Source organism: Pituophis catenifer, unplaced genomic scaffold (genome assembly GCF_029215685.1).
Source record: "Pituophis catenifer annectens isolate HBS135680 unplaced genomic scaffold, rPitCat1.0.hap2 SCAF_1, whole genome shotgun sequence".
NCBI classification, from domain to species: Eukaryota; Metazoa; Chordata; class Lepidosauria; order Squamata; family Colubridae; genus Pituophis; species Pituophis catenifer.
In genome coordinates, this window is record NW_027256881.1 from 195,365,487 (window position 1) to 195,383,581 (window position 18,095).

General features: G+C 38.6%; 1 protein-coding gene across 1 annotated transcript in view; it reads left to right on the forward strand.

Moving 5' to 3' along the window:
- The window catches only part of WIPF1 (WAS/WASL interacting protein family member 1), a 61,916-nt gene that overhangs the window by 24,531 nt on the left and 19,290 nt on the right, over positions 1-18,095 (forward strand). Inside the window, exon 2 of the mRNA XM_070934517.1 lies at positions 16,253-16,340. Coding sequence (XP_070790618.1) covers positions 16,290-16,340 — 51 coding nt within the window. The 5' untranslated portion in view covers positions 16,253-16,289. The remainder of the gene's footprint in view (positions 1-16,252; positions 16,341-18,095) is intronic.

The following is an 18,095-nucleotide window of genomic DNA, read 5'->3' on the forward strand; positions in this document are numbered from 1 at the left end:
TGTATAAACCTCGCACAGTTACATGGGCATAGCATTTTAGAGCTACTAAGATTTCAATTTTATTCTGGCAAGAAAGAAGGTTTTCCAAAATCTTTGGAAACCAGATTTTCCATTTATTAAAGCTGAAATGAAATAGAAAATGAACATACTTTTTTTTGCTAGTATAGCCAAAATGTTTTACTTACAGCAGCATTGCTATGTAATGAGACTATAGGTAGATTAGCTGAGAACATAAATAAAATGTAATTTCTAATTTATTGTAGCAAGTGCTTAAATCTATACAGGAAACAAGTACTGTATGCTTGCTAAAACATTTCTACTTCCTTTGGAAGGTACTGTCAATATGGCTCCAAACGTATGTTTCTTTACTAATTTTTTTTTCTGAATTGAAGGTAGGCAGTCTATGAATAGTAAAACAATCTGAAACTTTTCACAATTTAAATCCAAGTGGAATGTGTGTATGTGTATGTGCGCGCATGTCTATGCATAACCATTTCTTAGTTCATAGCTCAAGTTTAGGTATGATTTGTTTAACAATGATTTCCTGAATAAAGAAGAATTGGTTGAGTTCAGATAATATAACAAGAAAAAAAAATCATAGAAATAAAATTATTATTATTATTATTATTATTATTATTATTATTATTATTATTATTATTATTATTTACAAGCATTGTTGTGTTTTGGTTTGCACAACTCATTAAATAAGCAAACTGCACTATGGATTACTTTGATATGAAACCGACCTTCCAAGATAAAATATAATAACAAGTTGATTGTCTCTTAAATACAACAGGCCTGCTGATAAGCTGTGTCCTTCCATAACTATTTCCCTTTCCAGTTTATAATGCTCAGCAATCAATAGAGGAATTTTTCAATCAATTATACAGGTAGCCTGTCATTGCAAACCTTGGAATGATCTAAGAAATTTAACCTCAGTTTAAAATGGCTTAATGTCCTGTGCTTTTTAAGCCCATTTAATGATCATTATCCCTTAATTCAGATGAATTGGGAAACTTTGGCTAATGGAGAACTATCCTACATTGCTGTGTCCTGGGAAGAAAACTGTATGTACAGGCTTCTCCTCTATCCCTTGTTTTTGGGAATAGCTTGCCAGCTGCAGAACTCAGAAAAATCAAATCCGTAAATCTTTTTTATTGGTTTGACTGGTTCTAACATAATTATTCAATTGCTTGATCTATTAGGGCAGGTCCTTCCTAAGTTTCTTTCTTTGTTAAGTGTCTATGGAGATTCTCAATCATCCAGGTCATGGTTGTCCCAAAGGTGCTTTTTTCAAGAGGCAACTGGACTTTCTGGTTTTTCTTCGAAGACGTTTCACTTCTTATCCAAGAAGCTTCTTCAGCTCTGACTAGATGGTGGGAAATGGAAGGATTTATACTCCTTGCAGACAGCTGGTATTTGCATTCTTTTAGCAGGTCGTTAAGATCATATCTGTATCATCAGGGTCACCTGAGTGGTGCAAATTGGTATGGAGCCTTCTTGGAAATGTTGAAAGGATTGTGTGTAGATTGGAGATAGATGATGTTGTATCCCTCCCCCTCTGTTGAGAGAGGGCTGTTCAATTTTGACATAGATGGCCTTTCAACAGTTCCAAGAAGGCTCCACATCAATTTGCACCACTCAGGTGACCCTGATGACACAGATAAACCCCCAGGTGACCTTAACATGTGCCCCCCCGGCTCCTTTTTTCAGTGTGATGCCCTCCTACAGCCCTCTGCTAGTGAAAACAGAGGCTGGGGGGCTGTGCCCATTTTTGCTGGCAAAGCACTGCAGGAGGCCGTCCCAGCCGAAAACACAGCCTGGGGCGGCCACCCGAGTCACTACAGGTGCCCCAGACATAAGTGATAGTGAGCTGGACATACCTTCTGGACACACCCACCTGGACATGCCACCCCCCAGTCCCCCGAGGTCAAACACAACTCTGATGCGGCCCTTAATGAAATTGAGTTTGACATCCCTGCCCTAGTCTATTCATTGTTTAGGTTGCAGCTCTTTCTCCCAAGGTTTTTCTCACACCTTGCTACAAATACCATTATCGATTATCTCTCTCAGACTTGGGAGATAAAATATTGTATGAGGACATAGATAATATTTCCCTAGCCTGATATTCCTAGGATCCATTTAGTTTTACAAAAGGGCTCTTGAACAAATAAGTCACATAATCATAATTTATATTTTTTATCAAATGAATAGCTATGCATGACTGTGTTGCCATACTTCTTTTACCTACAGTTAACTGGGATTTACTCCATTACTCTATTTTCTGGATATACACAACATACTGACCTCTAAATCATGTGAGTTAAGTTTAAACAGAATGTTAGGGCTTAAATGTGTTTGGCTACATTGCGGTTTAGTATGTCATGCAAACCCAGGAAATGTGCATCTTGAAAAATTTCCTCTACCAGGAAAGAGAAGTGGGGGGATGGTTGGATGGATGAGGAAACACAAATTGCAAAAACTGCTTTCGCTCTCATTGTTTTAGATTAACAGGACAATCATATCAATCAATGCCTGTTATGAAAGAAATCTCACTGAATTTATTGATGTTGACTTCCAGTAAATAAATATATAGAATATCAACAAACACTAGCCTAGACATAATAGGTATGTGTAGGCTTTCAAATTCTCTTCCCCAAAGTGCTTCAGAGTGGGGCAGAAATGCAAAAGGAGCTGAATTATTTAAGGCCTATTTCTATGATTCCATGATAGCTATGGATGTTGTCCCAAGAGAAGTCACAGTGGCTTTAAAGCAGGCCTGTCAAACTGGTGGCCGACGGGGCAGATACGTCATGTGTAGGCCACGCCCACCCAGGCTCCGCAAAGGCAAAAAATGTGATATGTTACAATCTGGCCCATGATGCTATCAAGTTTGGCACCTGTGTGCTTTAAAGAGTTGCAGGCAGCTGCTAAATTCACCCTCCCTAGCACTCTGAAAAAAATGCTTTTGAAATAGAATCCAAAGTATCACACAATCCTCCTTGAGAAGGTTTCTTATTTTTAGTAGATGAATTTCTGTCTCTTAAAATAATTCTTACTGTTTGGTTAAATAATCTTAACATTTGATTGTCACTCATGATTAGACAAGAAATCAAAGTACTTTTGAATCAGTTTTGATTCCTGATCACTTTCTGGTCAGGTCCATTCAGTTTCTTCGGCCACCTTTGTAGAAAGGTTAACGTTGACATGATTTGGTAGGTGGTGGTTGTTTTTTTACTTCCCAGTCTTACCTGGAAGAGAGTGACTGGCCCAAGGTCACCCAGCTGTCTTTCATGCCTAAGGGAAGAGTAGAACCTGGATCTACCTACTCCTAGTCCACCATCTTAACCATGGGGATACTTTAATCGTCATAAATGTAAAAAATGGTCATGTCATTTTTTTCAGTGTAACTTCGAATGGTCACTAAGCGAACTGTTGTAAGTCGAGGACTACCTGTATGTATTTGTGCTACAAAAATCCAGATGACTATTAGATGGCAGCAAACATATTAATAATGTATTGCTGCCATTTTGGGGTTGTCCAAAAATGTTCAGCCCAGTTGTGGTAGCCATCATCATTCACAGCTCCACTTCAGACAAAAAGAAAAAAGAAAGAAAAGAAAACAGCAGCACCAAAGTGATTTTCAAAAGATCAGTAATTTGCACTTCAGTTTGTTCCAACCAGATGATTTTCCACATCTTCCTTTAAAAGAAATATTTCCTCTTTTATTGACTGAGGAAATTGGTGAATAGATGCAAATAAAAAATAAAGCAAATAAACACATGTTGCAGAATGGAGAAGTATTCTAGCTTAGAAACCTTTCAAGATACTCCATTAAATTCCCTCCATAGAAGGTTCCTTCCATCAGTTATGTATTAGCCATGGTGGTGCAGTGGTTAGAGTGTAGTACTGCAGGCTACTTCTGCTGACTGCCAGCTGCCTGCAATTTGACAGTTCAAATTTCACCAGGCTCAAGGTTGACTCAGCCTTCCATCCTTCTGAGGTGGGAAAAATGAGGACCCAAATTGCTGGGGGCAGTATGCTGACTCTGTAAACCGCTTAGAGAGGGCTGTAAAGCACTGTGAAGTCTACGTGCTATTGCTATTAGCCTTCCATGCCACTGATCACTAACAGTCCTCACCCGTAGTGTGCCAAAAACCTTAAGCAAGGGTGGTAAACTGAAAGTAGAATGGAATTGTGCTAAATTAAGGATTTCTGACTCCCCCTATTTTAGCAGAAGCAACTCTTCCCACTTTGTAAACTACATCGCTAAAACAATTAAAACTTAGTAAAAAAAAAAACACAGTTGTGTGTTATGGCTGACCACCTAATTTTCAGATTGTTTCTTAGTTTTGGGTCTTTTTATTCCTAACAATTTTGTGCTGAAAACCCAAATGTTTCCTAGATGTGATGCTTCCTTTTATATCCTAAGGGATCAGAATATAATTGCAACAAGAATCAAATACATTTGACTATTTAAAAAAAAAGTATATGCTTTTGAAAATACGAACTAAACTGATAGTTATTCCAAAGAACTGGCAAGATTTTTGAAACAATTCTGGGGAAAAAAAAGTACCAAAAAAGTACTAAAAAGTTTCCGAAGCTTGCATGCTTTCTCGCCAACCAATAGTCTGTAACCACTGCAGGGTCAGTTGAGGACACAATGTCATTTTAAAATCTTCTTTAACTCCTAAAACTGGATTCATATTCAGCAATGAGTTGGTCCTTCTTTTGTAAACATTTGCCAAGAAGGATCTAGTCAATTTAGCTTAAAATGGTTTTATCTTTCTTTCTGAAGATGTCCCTTCTGCTAGATAGAAAATCAGATATCAGGTCTGTGAAGAAATGACCTTGTCCCAGATTATAGAAAGTATTCCCATCCCTAAAGAGATACTGTTGGTGTTTGCTCTCCCAAGTATTTAGAAAGATAGAAAAAGACTGCTGCTTTCACCAAACTGTTCATTCTCAATTACCGTATTTTTTGGAGTATAAGACGCACCAGAGTATAAGGTGCACCTACCTTTTTCGGTGAGGAAAAGAAGAAAAAGAAATCTCCCTCTGTCTCTGCCTCTGAGCAATTTTGCCTTGTTGCAGCAAACAGCAAACAGCCTGCTTTACTTTCATTTTCGTTTTCAGCATAGCTTGATTAGCACAAGCGAAAAAAAAATCTAGTCCAGCAATTTACCTCCTTGGAGCAAGCAGCAGAGCCCTGCGCAAAACAGCTGAGAGCAAATCAGCTGAGAGTCGGGAGGCCGATCCAATCAACATGTGCTAATTAGGCTGTGCTGAAGCTGAAACAGGCTGTTTCTTCTTGCTGCTTGCTGCAAGGAGGTAAACTGCTGGGAGGCAGAGGCCAAAGGGTGGGGGCCACTGGGTGGGCGGGGCTACATTCGGTGTATAAGACGCACCTAAATTTTCACTCCCTTTAAGGGTGGAAAAAGGTGCATCTTATACTCTGAAAAATACGGTATTTAATATTTTTCATATTGCTTTTAATTGCATTAAGTTCATTCCATTTTATAATTGGAATTGTCTATTGCTGTAAACTGACTTGAACATTAGTATAAACCGAAAGGTGGGGAAGGAATTTAATAATGAAATTAAAATACAAACAGTCCTAGATTTTCAACAGTTCATTTAGTGACTGTTTGAAGTTACAACGGCACTGAAAAAAATGACTTATGACCATTTTTCAAAATTAGGACTCTTGTAGCAGCCCCATGACCATGTGATCAAAATTCAGATGCTTGGCAACTGGATCATATTTATGACGGTCGCTGTGTCCCAAGATCATGTGATCCCCTTTTGCAACCTTCTGACAAGCAAAGTCAATGAGGAAGACAGATTCACTTTAATAACTACGTTACCAACTTATCAACTGCAGTGATTCACTTGACAACTGTGGCAAGAAATGTCGTACAATGGGGCAAAACTCACTTAACAAATGTGTCACATAGCAACAGAAATTTTGGGCTTAGTTGTGGTAGTAAATCAAGGACTACCTGTAGTTAAACAATATGTTAATTACTTTAGAAAATAGTTAACTGTATCTAAATCTTCTAACCCTGAATGTAGGATAGGGGCCAGATACGATGATTTTGAGGATGACAATGATATTATCCATTCAGTCGTGTCTGGCTCCACATCTTCTGATCTGGCACCATTTCTTTGAGTTCTGGTATGCTTTGTCTGGTGTCAGCTTTGATGTTGTCCACTCCCCATATTCTTTGATGGCCTGGTTTCCTTCTACCTGTAACTCTTTCAAGCATAATTGCTTTCTCCGGTGAATTCCCCCCTCATGATATGACCAAAATAAATGAGACAGTTTTGGCCAGATTATAGAGGCTTCCATTCTGTTGCTTCTCTTCTATCCACCATTCAGTGCTCTTGCAGCTGAAAACACTTTTCAGAATTGTTTTCCAGAGGTGGTTCAAGTACCACTTCTCCTTTGCAAGGCCATGCCAAGAAGTGTGAAATTATGTGGCTGGATGCCTCTACTCTTCCTCTGATGAGTGAAATATGCATTTTTCATGTATATGGAATTCTGCCTACATACTTCGTGAGTTGTGGGTGGATGAGTAGGTTTATGCAGTTAATATGAATTCAGATTTCGGTAACTACAACATTAGTGTGTAGTCTTCATCCCAAGACATAACACCTAGAAAATGAGTTGTATTAGTGGAGCTTGAGGTCAGTTGGCAGCCTTAAGATGTTGCCTATGACTGCATATATGATGGGGTCTGAGCAGGTTCTGATTATTCTACTTGGTTGAATTGGCAGCCCTGCTTACTCTGGGACTTTAAAAGATTCAAAGAGAGTCCATGGCACTACACGGTTTCTTGCCACAACTGCTTTTAAAAAGGCAACTGGACTTTCTTGAAAAATCAATGCATCTTTGATTTTTAAAGCAACTTTGGGGCAAGCATGACCTGGATGATTGAGAACTCCATAGACATCTGCCACAATTGCAGATCTGCTCTCTGGTTGTGCAGAGATCATAAAGCCCTGTCCACGGAGCACCACCAGGAGAAGGATTCAAAATATGCATTTCAGCTCAGCTATATGCCTGCATCTTTATATCTATATATGTACATCTAGAAGCTTTATTTATCTTTTGTTAATTTTAATCATTTTAATATTTATATAATGAAATATTTAATCATTGCATATTTATACTTTTATTATATTGTAAGCCGCACAGTCACTTCAACAGTGAGATGGATAGCATATAAATTTAATAAATAAATATATGAACAAATATAGTATGCTCTTCTATTATGCATCCAAAATTGTTAGAAGCATGAGAAATTTCAACACAATGAAAGAGGAAATGAATTGTCTACCCATTGATATATCTTAGGAATCACAGAATTAAAACGTTCTGAAATTTGGTCACTTATTCTGCTTATTATTGTACTCAGGATATGGAAAAACAAAGACATTATTGGTCTCTTAGAAATAATATACAAAATAGCAAAGACAGTCTCTGGGTTCAATGCAATCAACGACTGATTAATATTAATTAAATTACAAAGACAACCCTTAAACTTAAGTTATCCAAGTTTATGATCCAACCACTAATGTAGAAGGTTGGTGAGTTTTACAGTCAAGTTCAGTCTGAAATTAACAGAACGTGAAACAAGATGCACTGTTTGTAGTTAGAAACTGGAATGCCAGTGTTAGAAATTACAAGGAGTTGGATCGTACAGTTAGGAAAACAGAAATATAGTAGTTCATCAATTCCCAACAATCCAATTATTTTGTTTTATTAATACAGTCTCCAAACAGCCAAAACAATATCAGAGATCACCAAATGGAATACTCCGAGATTAAACTGAGTGTATTATTGTTACAGAGAGCCCTATTAGATAGACCAGACCAGGAAACCAACTCAACAGAAACAGCGGCTTTTATTGCGGTTGGCTATAAGAACAGAATCTTGCAAATCTAGTTGTGCTGTACGTTCTCTTCCTCGTTATATTCCAGGGAATTAGACAGGGGTGTAAGGTTGGGGCACATAGAAGAGCAATGAAAATAAGGTGGACCATATGACATATGAATGAGTCCAAGATTTTGTTCGTGTTTTCCCGAGGGTCTGGATGGGGAATTGGAAAGTGGTTTTGTTTTTTAACCCTGAATAAGTATATTTTAAGGCTTCTGCTTCAATGTTTATTCAGTTCTGTGACAGGATGACCTGCCATAGAATCAGAAGGCTGGAGGTCTGGAGGTCTTTTAATCCAATCCCCTCCCCAAGACAGGAGTCCTTATTCCATCCCAGACAAATTATTATCCAATCTTTTCTTGAAAACCACCAGTGATGGGTCACTCACTACTCCAGGAGGCAAGCTGTTCCATTGATTAATTGTTCTCATTTTCAGGAAGTTTCTCCTTAATTTTAGGTTGGATCTCTCACTGACTAGCTTCCACTCATTGCTTCTTGTCCTGTCTTTGGGTGCTTTGGAAAATAAATAGATTCTTCAAGTATTTGAAGATGGCTATCACATCACCTCCTAACCGCGATCAAGTTTTGCATTTTTCCCCCCTCAAGGTTAGATTTTGATCTTGCCAGATACAAAAGAAGTGTCACGTAGGCAGCTAGAAAGTTCTTGGTTTAGTTAGGATATCTGTCAGCAAGCATGTCTATCTTATCTAAGGTTGATAAGGAGATTTGTCAGGCAAAGTAGTTTCATTTTGTGTATGTGTGCTGGTGTGGATTGGTGGTACATTCGTGCATCAGATGAGAAGGGCACCAAAGAGTCTGAAGGAAAGAAGGGAGTGGAGTTGGAAAGAAGATCACCAGAGGAAGAAGGAACGTGCAAGAGATAATCCCAGCAGGAGTAAGCAAAGTCAGGAATAAAAAAAAGATCTGCAAAGCAGGTTAGCTGTGAAAGATGGAGAAATGGAAGGATATCCCAGGAGAAATGGGGCAGAGATGAGCAATTGGAGTGCTGGCTTTACAAGACGTTTAAAAAAAAATATGATTTTTCTCACTCTCTTCTTTCTCTTTAACTTATAAAAGACTGAGATCAAGAAACTGAAAGTAAAATCCAGTGATTGAGTTTAGCAACTGAACAGATAAGGGTGAGACAGTTAAAGGACTTCAAAAGAGCTCTGTAAATAAATGACTGTTAGACTGTTGACATATTTTTGTAGTTAAGATTTGCGTACCCAAAGTAGAGGTAAGATACTTAGCTTTTGGAAAGATAAGCACAAGTGATTTTTTTTTTTATTTGCAACAAATTTCACTTTACTGTAGTTGGCAGAACAATATTATGAATGTTTGTGTGTGGGGGGGGGAAAGGGATTGGATTTTTGTCTTTTTCCTACTTTCTAATATATTTGTATGTGCGAGAGAGGTAAGCAAATTTGGGAGGGAAGAGGTCGTCACATTTGAAATGTTAGGAATATCGCATTTTACTCATACAACTACCACAATAGGTATGGGCATTTAAAAAACAGCTGTACAATAGGTATGGGCATTTACAAACCCATGGCCACAAAAACTCAGTACCATCTCATTGAGATGCTTGCTCTGCCCCCCAAAAAATGTTTTTAAAAATTGGATGAGGCAGTAAGGCTGATGAACAACAATAGAAATTTTTTGGAACCAGTGGAGCCCTGTAAGCATATTGCTAGATTATCTGAAAGTCATCTGATGAGGTGACATGAATGCTCTCTTTAAAAATATGAAGTCCTGTAGCAATAGCACTTAGACCTATATACTGCTTTACAGTGCTTTTCAGCACTAAGCGGTTTACAGAGTCAGCATATTGCCCCAACAATCTGGGTCTCCATTTTACCGACCCCGGAAGGATGAAAAGCTGAGTCAACTTTGAGCCTGGTGAGATTCAATCTGCCAAATTGCAGGCAGCCGGCAGAAGTAGTCTGCAGTACTGCACTCTAACCACTGCGCCACTGTGGCTCATTGTACTGTACCTTATAGAATAGAAATGTGTACTTTAATTTGATGTCCCAAATACAGATATGTTCACAATTGGAATATATTTGGAGAAGTTTTGGTCTGTTTTGGTTCACTGCTATAGCAGCAGGATCTATTTTTTGCAATTGTACCAAGTATGCGCTTGAACAGGGCTCTCCAAACTTGGCAACTTTACGATTTGTGGACTTCATCTCACAGAATTCCACAGCTAGCATGAGGAATTCTGGAAGTTGAAGTCCACAAGTCTTAAGATTATCAAGTTTGGAAACTCCTGCTCTTGATGATAATAATAATAATAGTTGTATTGGCATCCTAAATATAAATTGTATGCCCCACCACCCTCATCGTTGCTGGTTAGTTTGATTTTCCATGAAAATAGGTAGCTTTGTTGTTTAATAATACGCTGTTCTCTGCTAATAATATTCATGTTAATGACAACTTTAGACAGCTTTCTTTAGGAAAGATTTCAAGAGGTTAAGGAAAGGATAGTGTTTCTTGATATATAGCCTGCTTGTTTTACTTCTTCTACATCTCTTGTTTCTAATTGTTGGCGTGGGAGAGTGGTGGGTTGCTCCTGGTTCGGTACGGTTCTTGTGAACTGGTAGTAATGGCGGCGGGAGGCTCCGCCCACCCACCCTGATGTCATCACTGATGATCTGCGCATGCGCAGAAGCGCAAGCGCGCTCCCATTGCAAACCGGTAGTAAAGGTAAGTGGAACCCACCCCTGGTGTGGGAGTACGTGGGTATATAACACATATCTTTAAATTTTTGCCTTTTAATTCTCCTTTTGTCCTATGCATTATATTCTTACACAAACCATGATTAGGAATAGAGAGTGAGAAAGAGAGGCAGACTGTATGCAGGTGGGTGGCTTCACATGTTACACAAAGCCATGTTTGTCTTGACCATGGTTTGTTGAACAAGCCAAATAATGCTTTGCCATAAACCATGGTTTACAGACTGACATAGTAACACTAAGTGGATTATACAGTCAAAGTCAAGGCTGGCCATGTTAACTGCATGTCAATCTTCTCTGCCAGTCAGGACCACATGATTGAAACTGTGACGGTTTTCTGTGTGTATTACCCCAATGTTGCCTTTTTTGACCCTGTCCCGAATCATCGTATCTCCAGATTACGCTAATTTTCAAAAATGCATCTCCCAACCTGTTTTTAAACTGCTTATTTTATTTTACCAATTTCCCCTTTTTAAAGAGACAACACACTCATTTATATCCTTTAAAAAATCTGGCACTTCAATGTTATTGTTTTCTTTCTTTCCGAGTGTGAGTATTTGCATACTGCTCAACTTCAGTTGGTCCTACAAGCTTGCGTTTCAATGTATTATGCCTTGGACCAAAAATGTGAGCCTTTAGGAGAATACAGGTAGTCCTCGACTTACAACCGTTCATTTAGTGAACGTTCAAAGTTACAACAGCACTGAAAAAAATGACTTATGACCATTTTTCACACTTATGACCTTTGCAGAATCCCCATGGTCATGTGATTTTCATACAGAGGCTTGGCAACTGACTCACATTTTATGAGGGTTGCGGTGTCCCAGAGTCATGTGATCTCCTTGTCATGTGCGACCTTCTGACAAGCAATGTCAATGGGGAAGCCAGATTCACTTAATAACTATGTGACTAAGAATTGCAGTAATTAACACATAAGGTAAGAAAAGTCATAAAATGGAGCAAACTCATTTAACAAATTTCTCATTTAACAACATAAATTTTGGGCTCAATTGTGGTCATAAATTGAGGACGACCAGTACTAAGTCTTACACTACTGATTTAATCCCCATTTCTCCACTTCTCCCTTCCAAATCTTCTAGTATCCTTGCCAATATTCCTCTTTTTCTATTTAGAGCTAATCATTCAGGAAATGAATAACTGCAGAGAGTTCTCCACTTCTGTCTTTTGTCTAAATTTAAGTTGTTTTTTTTTTAAGTGAATAGGTTTAAAATAGCCTATTGGGTGCATGTCATCTACATACCCTGTAATTCTAGGTCAGGGATCCTAGTCCTGATTGCAAAGGAATTGAAATTTGTAAGTATGCTACAAAGATGTTTATAGGCTACTTTACCCTACTGCAAAATACATACAATCCTTGATGGTGACAAAGAGTTAAGAATTGTTTGGGTAATCTTTGCTGTCATCTAATGGACATCTGGGTGTTTATTTTATTTATTTATTTTATTTTATTAAATTTCTGTACCGCCCTTCTCCCGAAGGACTCAGGGCAGTGAACAGCCACAAAATAAAACACTTAAATACAAAAATTTAAAATAAATTAAAAACGAATTAAATAATTTGGCTGAATTTAAAATACCCCATAATTTAAAAATAAATTAAAATTTACATTTAAAAAGGGGAGAAGATTTAGGCCAGCCCAGCTTGATGAAATAAAAAAGTCTTAAGCGCGCGACGGAAGGTGTGCAGATCTGGGATCCTCCGTATCTCCGGGGGGAGCTCGTTCCAGATCGTAGGTGCCCCCACAGAGAAGGCTCTCCCCCTAGGGGCCACCAGTCAACATTGTTTGGCCGACGGCACCCGGAGGAGCCCCTCTCTATGGGAGCGTACTGGCCGGTGGGAGGCTATTGGTGGTAGCAGGCGGTCCCGTAGATAACCAGGTCCTAAGCCATGGAGCGCTTTAAAGGTGATAACCAGAACCTTGAAGCGCACTTGGAAGACCACCAGGAGCCAGTGCAGCTCGCGCAGGAGAGGTGTTACATGGGAACTCCGCGTCGCTCCCATAACCACCCGCTTAGCCTAGCTCAGGGTATTTGAAAAGTTTGGTCTTAAATAATTAAGTTACCATTCAAGATTTTCAATACAACATCATTGCTGATCTTACAGGCACCTGTGAAACTGCCTATACAAGTGGTTCTTGTTTAACAACTGCCTCATTTAGTGATCATTTGCAATTCAGCGGTGACGGAAAAAGTAACTTTACAACTAATCCGTGCAATTATGACTTTTTCAGCTCTGATCTGTAAAGCAAAGGAAAGCTGAAGTAACAACATAAGCACACAGTTATGGTTTCACTTAATAATTGCTTTGCTTAATGACCAAATTGCGAGTTCCAGTTGTTGTCACTAAACAAGGACTGCCTTTAGTTTTTGTTTTACTAATTTTTTATAGAAGTCTTAGGTTGCAGACCTGTTGTGACAAGTCTTGGGCCTCCCAGGTTGAAAGGGGTTTAGAAGTATTTAATTTTAGAATTGTGTGTTTTTAGTTATGCTACATATCTAAAGATTGCTGCCAGTGTTGTTACAACAACCAAAGATCCAAGAAAGGAAAGGAAGCTTTGGGCACGAAGACTGTGATTTTTCCTCCACATTTTCAGTGTTTATCTGTCTAAAAACAATACAGTGAAATTTCATATACAGTAACAGGCTATTCGAGGGAAGGGGGAGTTTGTTAAATATGAATGTATATTATTTGGATCAATTGACATCATTTGGATCAATATGTAATCACATAAGTGACACACAATAAATTACGGTAAACCTAGTGACATAATTTATATAAATTGTCTGGTTTGAGAAATAGAACTTGTCAAAGGCAGGGAGATCTGGATGCTTGGTCAATATAAATTACATTATGCTTAATACCATTTCTGTTTTCAAAATACCTTTAAACAAAATGCTAAATGAACATTTGGGTAGTCTACAGAAGTTTGTACTCAAAGCTACTGGTACGCGATGAATTTTTAAGATTCATTAAAATGCTTTATGTATTTAAAATGTGTCTTAAGAAAATTAAATATGGTTTGTCTAATCCTCATAGGAATTCTAAGCATAATCAGTCTGATATGTTTCTGCTTACTGCATTATATAATCTGCTACCACCTCAGAATAACAAAAATACTTACATTTGAATGGCTATAAGTATTTTCTCAGGATTTGTTGGCTGTAGGATATGAATTCAACAAACCATTGCAGCTATTGAAAGAAAAAACACCCTGAAACTTGTAGTTTAATAAAAAAAATTGTGGTTTGCTGCAAGAACTATTTTTCTATTAACAGGAAGTGAAACAGATTTAACTTTAGACTGCAGTTTTCACATTTAGACAAAATGGTTGCAGAAAAAACAGCTTCTTTTTTTACGGGGTAGATTGATAGCAAAACGTATAATGCTAAAATACTGACAACTTCAGCTGATACTAATTGATGGAAGTGTTTTAATATAAGAATGAGGAAAATGTGACTGCAGAGCAAATCATTGTAATATTGTAAATCAAGCTTTTAGTCTGATTGTCTTTAGGAAAGAGAGAGTATAGAACATATCTGAGTTAGATAATATTACATTTTGTATTGATCAAATTGCTGACTAAATCTTAGCAATAGGATAACTGGATTGATATATGGCATTCCTCACCACCCCCCATCATTCATTTCCTTTCAGAGAAGTACTTTTTAGAACCTGAAAACTCCTCCATGCTGCTATTAGACGTAAGAATAATGTATGGAGGAGCAACAATATGCAGCCAAGAGAAACGATTCATTTCTTTCCCTTACCACCCTTCCCAATAACAGTTTAAAATACCTGGTGTTGGATTGAAAGTCTTGTTTACTTGTTCTTTTTGGCTAGTCCCCAAAGAAAAGGATGATCTACTTAATAATACCTAAGTCAGTGTTTCTGAACCTCAGCATCTTTAAGATGTGAGGACTTCAACTCCCAGAATTCCTCAGCTAGCATGGAGAATTCTAGGAATTGAAGTCCATGAATCTTTTTGAGGTTCAGAAACACTGATCTGGACCAGTGGTGAACCGGTAGTAAAAAAAAGCTACCGGTTCATATGAACCGGTATTTCCAACGATCAGCTGTACCATGCGGTTTATATTCTAAATCGCTCGGCACAGCTGTTTCCCCCCCCTCTCGCTGTTCTACTTACCTAGTGAAGACTTCTTTTTCCGCGCAAAGCGCGCATTTGGCATGCACCGCATGCAGTGTGCTTTTTGCATATGCTGTGCATGCGCGCATACTTTTTCCGCGCACCACGCATGCGCGGGCAGCAAACCAGTGGTGATCCGCAGAGGATTTCACCACTGATCTGGACCATGTTTTATTTACAACCTTCATACCAAACTTTCTACTTTTCAAACTGTAGATCAAATTTACTTTCTCTCTGCAACTTACAATATATTTTTTGGGAAGTGATGGGAATAAACTGCAGGCTATTCCTCAATATTCTGTGTTGGAAATATTTAATACATGTATATCTTCCATCTATTTCCCAATAGGATACATCTAAGTCTTTTGGAATATTATTTATCATATGCTGCCTATCTCACAAAACGTCTGCAGTAAAACCATGAAAACAGTGATTACAAAAAACACGCTGCCATTAAGACATTATTATAAAAGACTGAATATGAACTCTCAGGTGTCTTCACACCAAAATCTTTTCTCTTTCTAAAGCTTTTCCATGTCTGAGGTGCCCTGACTTTTTTTTGGGTGGGGGGTGGGGGGTATGTAACTAGATGTTAGCACTGAAAGTTAGGTCATCCAGTTCTTAAGCACGCTGGTGGAGGAATAATAAAAATTGCCTTTAAGCTTCTTGTTTTTGGTTTACTTCCTTGATTCTGTAGCACGTAGGAGTTTTGGACTTTTCTTATTTTTTTTTCCCTTCAAGGAACTCTGGATGGTCCACATTATTGTTCCTCTTTTCTCTGAATTTTATCTTTTATGACAAACTTATGAAGTAGATTAGACTGAGAATTTGAGACTGATCTTCACAAGCATCATAGCTAAATGGAGATTTCTGAATCTAGATCTCTCCCCTGGCAATGCCATAGTAGATATCTTGGTCCAAATAGGACAGATGACCTAGAAACTTGCTCTTTGAAACATTGACATGCGAAGATGTTTGTGCCTTTATCTTATCTTAGCTTTCTGTCCCATATCATCCTATTTCTTTAAACAAAAGTAGATTGACTGGATTTTCAGTCAAGTCAGATCTTTTGCTCTCTAAAACTACAAATTTATTATAAATTATAATGGAGAAAGGGGGAATAGTTGCTCATGAATTTTATTGATTTTTATTCCACCATTTTTTTACAAATAACACAAGGCGGCAAACATACTTGATACTCCTTCCTCCTCTTTTTCCCACCACAACCCTGTGAAGTGGGCTGAGCTGAGAGAGAGTGACTGAGAGAGAGCGCATGGTCATCCAGCCAGTTCTCATGCTTAAGGTGGGACTAGAACTCACAGTCTCCTGCTTTCTAGCTTGATTCCTTCACCACTAGATCAAATATGGCTCAGTTTGTAACCATATAGGTTATTTGTATTCCCCCAATAGGTTTCATTGCAACAAAGGTGAGATTGACGTCTAGAAGATGCCTGTTCCGCCTCCTCCAGCTCCGCCCCCTCCGCCAACATTTTCGCAGGTAAGTTACAATTTAAAAAATAAAAATAATGGAAGAGAGACGAAACTTGATCATCCTAGCTTGTCCTGTGAAAATAAAGCATGTTTTAGACTAGAATGATAGGCAGACAGATTTTCATTTTTTTGTTGGTTTTGTTGTTTGTTCAGTTGGCTGTTTTTTGTTGTTTTTCATATCGTTCTCTTTCAGCTTTTTGTTCTTTTTTTTTTGGTGCTTTCTGAAAAACTTGCTAAGATAAATAACATTATTAAGGTTTCAACTACTATGCATATCAGAGTAACAGAATTGGAAGGGGCCTTGGAAGTCTTCTAATCCAACCCCCTGCTCCAGCAGGAAACCCTATACCATTTCATACAAATGGTTGTCCAATTTCTTAAAAACCTCCAGTGTTAGAGCACCTACAACTTCTGGAAGCAATATCAGGTGCCTTTGGGGATCAAAGTCTAGTCATAAAAGCTTGCTGTCTTGAGTTATCCTGATTTACAATGAAACAGTGTGGCATTAGGGTTAAAGATTTGAAGTAGGAGCACGGAATCATCCATGGACGCTGACTGGGTGACTTTGGGCCAGTCGTGCTTTCTCCTTCTCACTCTCTTAGCCCAGTTATTCTCAGGGAGGTTGTTGTGAACTTAGCTAGATCTTCTACTGTGGATTTATATAGAAGGACATACTGATAAAAAAAATAGAATAAAAATAGATTATGCTACTATGATGTAGACCTTAGATCAGGGATGTCAAACTCAATTTCATTGAGGGCTGCATCAGATTTGTGTTTGACCTTGGGGGGGCGGGGGGGCCAACATGTCACTTGTGTTGCGGGGCACCTGTGGTGGCCCGAGTGCTCCGCCAGTGAAAACGGGCTCCCGAGCTCCATTTTTGGGTGCAATGGCCTCCTACAACTCTCTGCCAGTGAAAATGGAGCTTGGGGAGCCACATGTGGCCCTTGCAAGCTCCGTTTTCATTGGCAGAGGCACTGCGGGTCAGTCCTTCACTACTTCCAGGAGGGCCCAGCGGGCCAGATCTGAGCACTCCATGGGCCAGATCCAGCCGCTGGGCCTTGACTTTGACACCTCTGCCTTAGATGATTCCTAACCGGGTTCATACATCAAGACATGAAATGTTTTGTTTGTTAAACAAACAAATGTGATAGGCAAATCAGGCTACTAAGTTTCCTCAACAAAGCTTTGTTGGGAAAAAAATCCTGGTTTAGCAGATGTGCTCAGCTTTGTGATGATTAAAATAAATCATATATACAGGATAAATTACAATGGCACTCAACTGGCGTTTATTTTGGGAAAGGATCAAAAATAATCCCCTACTACTCCTGAGTTAGCTAAAATCATGCTACATTTATGAAAGTTAACAAAGAGGCAACCTTGCAAATGTAGGTATGGAATTGGGACCCACTCAGTGCTTCCCATAGAGATAGATTCAGCATCTCTGTAATAAGTTCCATGTCTCTCTGGAGCAGCGTTTAAGGTAGTCACTAAACATCTGGAATATGTTTTGGAGGAGTGAACATATTCAACACATTTACCCACTACTTCTCCATTCTCATTTATCTGTTTACCCATGAAAGGGGATACTATGATTTGCTTAAGCATGTTTTGCTGAACTTGTTAAACAATTGGCTAGGTTTGTAAAATGTACTCAGTCAGGCATCCACAACCTCTTTTGTCTGGTGTGTATGTTTAAAATATTCAGAGCATGTAAAGGGTTGCTAGGGTGAATGGTTATGATTTACAAAATAATCAACAA